The sequence below is a fragment of the Daucus carota genome, chromosome 3 (genome assembly GCF_001625215.2).
Source record: "Daucus carota subsp. sativus chromosome 3, DH1 v3.0, whole genome shotgun sequence".
In the NCBI taxonomy this organism is placed as follows: Eukaryota; Viridiplantae; Streptophyta; class Magnoliopsida; order Apiales; family Apiaceae; genus Daucus; species Daucus carota.
Genome location: NC_030383.2, coordinates 62458489 through 62469731, shown reverse-complemented (window position 1 = coordinate 62469731; position 11243 = coordinate 62458489). Strand labels below are relative to the sequence as shown.

Here is an 11243-nt window from a genome sequence, read left to right as displayed (position 1 = left end):
ACTTGGAATGATAAGTGCAGAATAAAGAACGTCCGAGGGGAGTAATTTTGTATCTTAAGTAATTTATGACAAATAAAAACAAATTTATAGGTCATCTACAATGATATTAACCATTTATTATATAAAATCGTAAAACTAAATTAAGTTGGTTAAAAATACACATTCAACAACGATATTATTATGCGTTTGTTCAATTTCGATCATGTATGTAGATGCCGTATGGCTTTTTATAATTGAATTATTTTCCTTGTTCAAAAAAAAAAAAAAAATACACATTCTACTAAGTTAGAAGTTCCAATCATTTTTAAACTTATTTTTAAAAATATTTTATAAATATAATTTTTAGAATCATTAATATACGTATCGAATCTGTTATTCCCAATATCACATACCTATGTGGGTGTTTGGCAGTCACTTTTAAGCCGAACTTCTCGGTTTACAAGTTAAAAGCACTTATTCGTACCGTTTGTGTAAAAAGTCAAAAAACACTTATAAAAAACTAGGAATGCTAGCTTTTGTTTCAGAGTTTCTACTTATTTCTCAAACACTTTAATCACTTATAAGTCTTATCTTGCTTCTAATTTCTACTCTACTTATATATTTTAAGCAAAAATCACTTATTTTAAGATCACCCAAACAGCTCATATATCTTGTTCTTAACATGAAGAATTGAGGGGAGGAGGGAGTACTATTTAAGCTGCTCCTCTTGTCTTGTACTAATATTTAAACTCAAAACCAAATATTAGTAATTGATTTGTTCATGCGAGAAACGACAACATAGGGTTCAAACATTCGGTCACGAGTATCGGAAATCATAATTAAAGGTAGAAAGGAGGAATATAGATATGAATTTACGAACTCAATTATGCAAAGCATGTACAAGTAGTATATTTTATGTTATCGTGTCTCAACTGGAAGTCGAAAGAAGCCTGACATGTACTAAGCTAGTACGAGTAAATAACGGAGCTTCAATAGCAATTCAAGAAGTTCCAAAATACAAGAATTTCACTGCAAAAATGTCAAATGTTGCGTCTTTCTTGTCATTCACGAGGCATTTGCGAAATTTTTCTAGTTACTACTATCGGCCAACCCATGTTAAGTTATGCTCATTGAGTTTTTTGAAAAGAGAAAGCAAGTAAACGTAACTGAAAGCAAATAAATTTTCACATTTATCTCATTTTTGGAGTGAAAATTTTGGAGTGAAATTGTCATATGATTACATCTACTTTTTACTTAAAGCCTTTTAATAACTTGGAAGCACAAATATAAATGAAAATATAGGAGTGAAAATTACATAAGTTCAGTTTTTTTTCATTTGTTTCCCTCTCTATTTATATTTGAAAGCAGGTCGTTTACTTTATTAGTACATAAAATATAACCACTCATTATAATAAAACACTCATTTTGTATCTCGATTTGATTATTCAGTATCTCGATTTATATTCAGTTTGAATATATGATACATATCTAAGAACCCTGCATATCTTATATATATTTTGAAAATGCTATAAATCTGATAAAAAATTAAACACAATATAATCTCGAATACAAGCACTCATGTACTCACTCATATTAGATCTTATATAAGTCTGATTTTTCATAAAATATGATTTATTCATTGTGGTAATACATATTATCTTTACATGTATATTTAATAAATTTATATACATATATTTATAAGTTTTAATACATAATTATCATATTTTTAAAACATTATTTTAATTAGATTAAATGATAATCATTTAATTAATCGAATAAAAATAATACTTAATGTGATTGGATCACAAAATACTTGACTAGAAAATAGATAATAAAAATATCATACCGACTCTTTAACTCTTTCTGTTTAGATCCCGACTTCGAATATTCAGTTATCATTTGAACTAATTCTATCTTTCATTAAACGTAAAATGAAAGAAGCATAAATTCTTATATGTCTATAAAATTTAAAAAATTATATAACGGAAGAGATGATTTTAAGCAACCTCAAGTTAAAACTACTTGAACATATATCATTACATCTGTTATCAAAGATGATAAAATTACTTATTCATCATTCTACTAGCCAGTTCTTGAAGCTCACCCAACTGATCAATATTCCCAGAAGCTCTCTTCCTCCCATAGCCACACGACTCACCTTGACCTTGCAATGATACTAATCGATTGTATCGGTTTTGAATGTCATCCAAGCTCATCACCCCTTCTTTGTTGTCTTGGTAGTGATTTATCGAGTCTGGTGAGCTCTGCGGTGAAACATAATTATTGTTCATGAAATTGTATCCCGGATAATGATTTGTCGTTGCGGTTAAGGGATTTCCTGGTTGCCATGGATTTTCTTCGTTTCTTGAATCCATTAGGCCTTGTGCCATTAGGGATTTTACTTGGTTCACTTGTGATTGTAAACTTGCCACCTGCATATTTCATGTACAAGTTTATAACCAAGACGAATTGTACTAAATACGATATAAAGCAAGTCTCGTAGAATATACGCAGATTTTATCCTACTCCGAAGTAGTAAGACGTATTATACTAAATAAAACACAAAGCAAGTTTAATAGAATATATGCAGATTTTATCCTTACTCTGAAACAGCAAGACGAAACTAAACAAGAAATAAACCGAGTCTAGTAGAATTACATAAAAACATTAGGCAAGTCTACTAAAATATACGCAGATTTTATCCATACTCCGAAACAACAAGACGAATTATACTAAACTAGATATAAAGCAAGTCTAGCAGAATATATGCAGATTTTATCTCTGCTTCCGAGTTTCAACACCATCATATTAAGGCTTGCGAAGTACCGGAAATACTACCCCAAACATATTCACAACAAAAGCCAAACTCGTACGCAGATTTTACCGCTACTCTGAACAATGAACAAAAATATATGTGTGTATATGTAAGAGAATTTTGTTTATACCTGTTGTTGCAAGGCATAAATATGAGAAACACACCCATACACCGGATCCCTAATCCTCGCCTGCGCCTCATACGCAATCGTAACCACCGCCTCACACCGATCCGCCACCGGAATATTAACCAGCATTTTCGAGACATTGCTAGCACCAAACACCTTATGAATAGCCGCAAACCTAGCAGGCCCTTGTTCAGAAGTGAAATAAGGAGCAAAAATACAATCACTAGCACACTTTCTCCTCAAAAACTTGCATGCACCACAGGGAGAGCTTGTCCCTGAGGTCGCCATATATAAAATTGAGCACACGGGGACACTGGAAAATAGTGAAAGGGATCAATAAGTGGGCAGGCAGGTGTTTTGGGACAGAAGTGGTAGGGTTTATAAGGGGGTGTTGAGGAGGGGACATGGTAGGTCAGTTTGTAGGGTTAATATGTGACAATTATTAATGGTTATGTGAGATAATTGTACTCGTTTTGGTTTTTTAATGTGGTGGATATATATATTTGACTTCGATATATATTTCAATTTCCAACTACACTCGTGTATTTCCTTTCAATGTCATCATTTAAATTTATGTATTTATCGCTTATTTTTTAATAATTCGGATACATATCAAGACAAAATTTTGGGTTAAGCAAGAATCGAATGCAGAATATGACTCTCATTTTTTTTTTATAATTTTTTCACATCGTTTGGCTCGTATTTTAAAGTACATATAAAATATAATTTTATAAATTATTTTTAAAATTTTCATTTTTTTACAAATATTTAACATTCAATTTTTCTATTTAAAATCATTTATGAACCTACATTTTGGAGGAGTCTTAAAATATGGTTCAAGTTACCGTCCCAAAATACACGACCTACGAGGAGCGAGGACAAGATAGGAAGACAATGAAAAGATGGACATATTAATTTCTATTTTTGTGTATATTAAAAGGATTTTAAACTAAATATATCGTGCTATAAAGATAAAAGAAAAAATATTTATTGACATAATTTTGAGATAGAAAATGGGTGGAAAATCAATTCTATATCTGGACAGACTATTTTTAAAAAGGTAGAGGATATAAAAAAGTTGAATAAAATAATATTCCGCCGAATGCAGCTGCGCTTTGGAAATTGGTGCAAGCTGGCTGGAGTTTTTTAATTTATTGAATTAATATTTTTCGCTTACACGCGTCACTAACTACTTTTAGACGTAAATCAAAAATAAACAATTATATTTTTGTACTGGTGATTTTGGCTAATTATATTTTTCTTAAGAATAAACAACGACCCTGAACCTCCATAATTCAATGGATTAGAGACAAGAGAACAGAGAAAAAGCTAGTACTTATTCGTTAACTTTAATAATTAGACAAGTCACTACCTTAACTAAGTGGGTGCCACTTTAAGATTAAGGGTAATGTTAATTTAAAATTGTTTTGTCTATTAAACTAATTAAATTAAAGTTGTTCAAGTACAAGTCTTTTAGTAAATTATACAATAGAAGTTAAATATTCAAAACTATTTTGGCTTCTCTTTGAAAATTGGCCTTCCATTTTATGTGTCTCGGGTCCTATAATTATCCTATTAGATTTGCAATCGAAACTAATCATGATTTATTATTATGATAGTAGAAATTAGGAACCGAAACTAATCAACTGACCCGCCGATTCAATTAGGAACTAGTCAATTTATCTACCGATTCAAGATTTATCAGAAATTTTTAATTAAATCAAAGTGTATTCGCTAAATCGATGAATTTTAATTAAAGAATTAATCGAGTATTTTTAGAATACTACTTGTCACAAATAAAATTTATCCAAATTGTGAATTCAATTATCACATATTCCGCCATTCTACGAGATATTTTAATTTTGCTAAATTCAATTATCATTTATTCCGAGACTTACTATTATTAAAATAGTCCTAATTTATAAGTTTACAAATTTACTTGCCAAAAGAAAAAACTATGCACAACTCATAAAGTTTGAATGCCAGTTCAGTTATGTTGGGTAGATGAAAACGAGTTATTGTGGTTGAGACTTGTGACAATGGCAATCCTCGTGGAAAATGTTTTATTTATTAAATAAGGACAAAATATACTTTAACTGAAAGTTGAATTTCATATTATGACCTTAACTTTTGTTCATTACACTCCAATACATCCCACCTCACTTCTCTTTCCCCCTCCCACTTTGCCAACTTTACATAATGTACCCAGCTGCTTTCGAAATTTCTGTTAGAGACCGAATAAAGTCTGTTCAAGCAAACGACAACATATGACGAAGTTACACAGTTATCACCTGCTCATAAAGAACGCTGCATTGTCAATCGGTTGCATTCAGGAAGGGTTGATACAGTTCACAGGCTTGGTATGTTCTTCGGAGAATGTCTTGCTGTATAGGCTCCCGCATCAGGTCCTCCCGGGATTTTTCAAGTCACTTTTAGCCGAGGAGAAAATTGGGGCATAAAAGACCAAAAACTGAAAGTGAAAAGGTTGAACTGATTTCTCCTGTTCATTCACAATCATAAAAGGTGCCCAAACTAAGAAGTTCATTTACATCGACAGATAAGCAAGTCGAATAACCAACCAAAACACGAGAAGAAATCTTGTACAGAATCAAATTGCTAGCAAAAAGTAACTGCCTTGACAGAGAAATGATACACATTATTCTCCAAGCAACTCACTATCTGACAAGAGTATTCCTACGGATTCACTACAGTTCAACAACTTCATCATAAAACAAGATTCTTTTAATCATTAAAAGGTTATCATCAACTGTCTTATTTTGTCTACCACTTTATAAAGACACTAATTAATAACAGCACAACGTAAACTTAAGTAGGCTTTTGTGAAAGCTGAATACTTCAAATATGTCCTATCCAAACAAGATCTCGATGTACAATAATGTAACAATTTTATAAGTAACTAAAAAGCTATAACCAGATCAGATTTCGTCACATCCTCAAGTATACATACTAGTAACACTACTTGAAAATACGCCTGAACTCTTAAAAGTTATCATTTAATCAAATTAGATGACATGATATCTCCCACAACCATTGCTGAAACCAATACCAACTAATTAAAACTAAGTAAAAAAAATTAGTGATCTGCATACACTTTTATGTATATAACTGTATCAAAGCCATAAAAGCTCTGCAACTGAATAACAAACTATATCCAAACTTAAACACAATCTAGCACGAATGCCTTGTATGAAAATATGAAAAGAAAAAAGATATATATCAAAGAGAGAACCTCTGGAGATATATTGAAGCCAATATTCTTTTCTTAATATCAACCATACTATAATGTGAACCCGTATAATATTCTAAACAACATGAAGAAAATATCATCAAACCAATGATTCGTTAGAGGCAGAGATACTGTGCACCAATCAGTACAGAACATCCCTCGATAGAATGGCAGGTGAAATAACCATATAAACCAGTTAAGCTAATCAATATCAAGCTTGCGGTACTTTAGGTGTCTGCATGAAGAGATACTGCACACAAAAAAATGAAACAAGTAACCTTTTAAAATTGTGTTATCCGATACCAGGATACCTTATAGTAGTAGGTAGTCTTCTTTTAAAATTGTGTTATCGGACACCAGGAAGTCCTATAGTAGTAGGTAGTCTTTCTCTTAAGTTACCTCAAAGGTTTTTCCCGCTTTTTCGAACTCAAGCATGCTGAGAGCAACTTCACAGCTCTGTGAAACAATAGGCTCTGGATCTTGTACAAATTCCTCTAAAAGAGCTATACATTGGCCATCTATTAATATAAAAAGGAACTGTTAGGAACAATTTAATTTAATTTTTCTTGTAGAAGACGTTTAGGACACTAAAGAATGGAACGTGTAGTAAAGCAGAAAATTGACACGTATCAGTTCCAAAATGAAAACTGCAGACACCTTGAAGCACAGACTAAGGTCAAACCTGCTATAGAACCAAGAGCTTCAGCTGCTTCATGTCTAACCATTGGATGCTCATGAACATCCTTCAGTACACCGGAGAGTGCATCTGTAGCAGTTTTATTTTGTAGTTGGCCCAAGACATAGGCGACCTGCACTGGGAACAAAACAATTACAACATATCCAATTCACTATTATTATAATTAACGAACGTCCATATTCGATATAACATATCCAATCCACTATTATTATAGTTAAAGAACATCCATATTCGATAAGGAGATTGAAAATGTTTTTCACTATAACTGGACTAACTGTTTACACAGCAATCAGTCCATCTTGATATTTTAGAAGTCAAACACGTGAATCAGAGTCTATAACAGACCTCATGTCGAAGAAGAGCACTGTTTGCACCTAGAGATTTGACAATAGCAGAAATGGCTTCATTTCCACCATTATTTCGAAGCCCAAAAAGAGCTGAATACCGCTCATACATTTTCTTGTCTTCGTTTAAAAGAACTTCCCTATACCAATTACAATTTAGTAACTTATTAAGAAATTGTAAATCCCATAAAGCAGCAATTTTCTAACCCAAACGAACCGTAATTGGTGTACAGGAGAACCAGAAGGAGCAGCTGGGTCAACTGAGAGAAAGGGTGATGCACCAGTTGCAGATGAATCAACATTTTCACTACCATTTGGCAATTCCTCAATCCGACTAAGAGCCAGTTCACATGTCTCCCTGACTTCTTGAGCTGGATCTCTATCCAAACTGTTCTTTAGGAGTGGAATGTTACTCCGCAAACCAATAGCACCAAGAGCTTCAGCAGCCTGTAATTCAATAATACAGAATTGAGAACAAAATGTCAAGACAACTTTAATATAGAATGCCATAAAATGAAGCAAACTTTAGTTACCTCATGGCGCACAATAGGATGCAATGACATATCATTAAGAACATTTTCCAGAGCAGGGATAGCTTCAACATCTTGCATTTGTCCCAGGGCAAATGCAGCCTCGTGTGCCAGTAGATTTGAGGGATCCCTTGTTGCTTAAGAACAGTAGTTAAAACAATACTCATTATCAGAACTATTGAACTTGTAAATATCCGAATTTCTTGGAAGTTGGTATGAATTACAATAAGAAAATCAATAACATAGTGTACGCAACTACTTAACCCAGATTCTGTCCTTCATACAGTACTTGGCAGTGTGTTGAATTATGAATGTGACTTTGGAGAGACTGACCAGCCCACAAAAAGACATACCAAAAAACAACGGCTCATAGTCACTAAACCATAAATCATAATATACCACCTTTATCTTATAGGTCTTCAGTGTTCAGTTAATGCCAAGAAAAAATTTATTAAATTTGCAAACAAAGAGATTTCTTTAAAACTCAATGTGCTCATGTCTCTTTCATGACCTCTTGTCAAGATTCAAAAAGATTATATGCAACCTACAATTATTTTAAACTGAGTGCAAAAGGCTTTTCTGGTTTCTTAAATTACATACAGGCCAAGAGAAGGCCAACAATCCAGAGAGTAGATCCTTTATTTTACACAATATGAGGGACTCAAATTCAGCATGCAATTTTATAGTCATAATCAACTAGTAAACGTAACCTCCATGAATAAAACAATTAAGCTCTTACAACTTAAAAATATACTCCCTCCGTCCCATTTTATATGACCCTTATTCCTTTTTGGGACGTCCCAAAAAGAATGAACCTATCATACTTACTATTTTTGAACACCACTTTTCACTATTACAACCACTACTTTCTTCCACTATCTCCATTCTATAATAATATAAACACTGTTACACCCACTATCTTCCTCCACTATCTCAAATCTATTATTAAATATTGATAGGTCCCACCACTTTACCTACTTTTCAACTAAACTTACTATTTGTTTCTTAATCTCCGTGAAAGTCAAACCAGCTCACTCAATATGGGACGGAGGGAGTATGGTATATATCCTAAACATGCCAATAAGAAACTAACTAGATAATAATTACATTACATTCTTTCTTACAACTTAAAAAATGAAATATGTTACTTAACAAAGAAATGAAATATGTTATCAATTTTCAAATTAAACTTTTTATGATTACAATATTACTCAAAAATATTTAATATTAAGATGAAGAACCTTTAGTATCCTCCATATAGAGGTTAGGGAGACTCCATCCCATTAAATAGAGATGATAGTAGATAGAATCTCTCTTTTCTATTCACTAGGGCTCATCAGTGAGCGACTTGTATTCAACATTCTCATTTAAGCACCAACCATATGTTCAGAGACTCAAGGATTTCCTTAAGTTAGCCATGCTAGAAGGGGACAAGCGGGTTTATTCTCAGATGCAACTTTTCTTACACATGAGACAAAGAAATTTAAAGGATATGCGATTGTGAGAAACTAGAAATCAGAGGTTTGAAGTTTCTATATACTACATTATCCATATTTTAAGGTTGAAATAGATATTAGTACAAGTTTTACAATGCAAAGTGAAACTCAACTCCCATTTCCTCTGTTTGTTATTGGAATACTGCAGGTAGGTCTGTTTGGCTAATGAAGAAGTTGAAATCCTAACTTCTTCCGCTCGCTTATTTCGTTGTTTAAAATTTGACTTCATAAAAATGTATATAATTACTTTAAAAGATAATCTATATATATGGTTATTATATTACTAGTTTTTATACCCAATAAGTTTAAATTACCAACAAATTTATCCAAACTAATTGAAACTTACAAGTCAAGAGATACTTTTCACTTATAGCTTCTTATTTCTTTTTTTTATTTTGCTAAGTCACTTATAGCTTCTTACTTATAACTAAAAAGTAATTTATTTTAAGTTACCCCAAACACCCACTAGGATATGGTTGGACAGGGATTCAGAGTATGTGGGAGACTTAGTGCCATATGGTGTCAAAGTAGTTTGGTTCAAGTATCTCATTTTGTGTACGATCATCGCAAATTTGTTTCCTATCCACATCAAAAAAACAGGTGATTTGTTTTGTATTATATTGGTTTAAATCTGTTTATCCATCATGCACTTGTTGACAAGCAAAATGATAGCATAGAAAGTCTAGTCAAGTTAGACACTGAAACACACTAAATTGTACTACAATGTGCGGAGCCCCCCATGAGAAAGATAATTAATGAATGTCACAAGGAAAATCCTTTGTTATTGCCCTCAATTGTAGCTTCTCCTGGTATGTCTTCCCAAGCTACCTCTTCTTCACACTGACCAGCATTTCCTTGCTCTATCGGGCTGCAAAAATCCATGACAGTACAAAAACTTGGATAAAAGATGCAAGGACTAGAGACTGGTCTATTGCGCTTCATATCTATGCAGCCTCTTATTATCCATTTTCTGTCATTGTCACTATTTTAGTAAAACACGTAATTATTCTCGTTTTTCGGATCATGGAATTCCAACCCAGTTAGCGGAAATGAGGATGACAGTTTAACACAAAATGTTTTAAAATTTCATTCATTCCCATTCCCATTACCTGATATGCAAATATGCAATCCACTGATCCAAACCGCACCTAAATTTTTACTATGCATCATATCAGGGACTAAATTTGTATACGAAGTAAAAATTTGAAAAAAGGTCACACCTTTCCCCTTTTACTTTCCCCAATCTAATCAAAAATCAATAGACGATTAACAGACACACACATAACACAATAAGCATAGGTATATAACACTAGGCAATAGGCAATACATAACTACATAAACATAGCAGTATTGCACTAAACCTGAGCTACCCACAAGTAAAATTAACTATAAATAAAGTATACCTACACATTCATATAGCAGAGAGAGGGAGAGGGGGAGAAAGATAGAGAGAGAGGGGGGGGGGAGAGAGAGACCTTGAATAAGGGCCTTTCTGGGCACAGGCCCCTTAAGATTACGGAGAGAGAAAAGAGCTCTAAAACGCTCAGAAATAGGTTGATTCTGATCCAAGAGTCTCTCACAAAGCAATTCCTCCATCTCTGCTGATACTTTGAAGCTCGAATCATCCAAAAACTCCATTTTTTTCACGAAAATTTCAAGAACTGCAATTATAGAGAAAACCCAATTTGTATAACACTGCTACAGTGTAAGGTGCCAACTTGGGTAATTATTCTCTTCAATATTCCTCCTCATCTGAAGCTGTCACAAAGTAAACTAGCCTAGGTTCAGGGTTTGTCGGTGACCCAAGTTCTATTCTTACGAGTATAAAATTTGAATATTGGAAAATATATAATTTGAATATTTAATTAAATTGTGATCATCCTAAAAAGTGATTAATATTAAATTATTATTTGAAATTATTCTTAAAATTCTTAGAATTATTTAAATTTATTTGGAATTTATCTTAGTTTTTCATATAAAATTGTTCACGCATAATGTCTTATTAACC

The 11243-nt window shown here is 32.7% G+C and overlaps 2 protein-coding genes across 2 annotated transcripts; both read right to left on the bottom strand.

Moving 5' to 3' along the window:
• Nucleotides 1-1974: 1974 nt before the first annotated feature.
• Nucleotides 1975-3317, bottom strand: LOC108213528 (LOB domain-containing protein 16). Its single transcript, XM_017385330.2, has 2 exons — nt 2925-3317; nt 1975-2411 (listed from the first exon to the last, which is right to left on the bottom strand). The coding sequence occupies exons 1-2, from the start codon at nt 3207-3209 to the stop codon at nt 2043-2045; spliced, it is 654 nt and encodes a 217-aa protein (XP_017240819.1). The 5' UTR covers nt 3210-3317; the 3' UTR covers nt 1975-2042.
• Nucleotides 3318-6006: 2689 nt separating this feature from the next.
• On the bottom strand, nt 6007-11016 carry LOC108214980 (deoxyhypusine hydroxylase-B). The gene is made up of 7 exons (XM_017387265.2): nt 10711-11016; nt 7743-7876; nt 7427-7656; nt 7211-7349; nt 6851-6977; nt 6568-6686; nt 6007-6418 (listed from the first exon to the last, which is right to left on the bottom strand). The coding sequence occupies exons 1-7, from the start codon at nt 10871-10873 to the stop codon at nt 6380-6382; spliced, it is 951 nt and encodes a 316-aa protein (XP_017242754.1). The 5' UTR covers nt 10874-11016; the 3' UTR covers nt 6007-6379.
• Between the last annotated feature and the right edge of the window lie 227 nt (nt 11017-11243).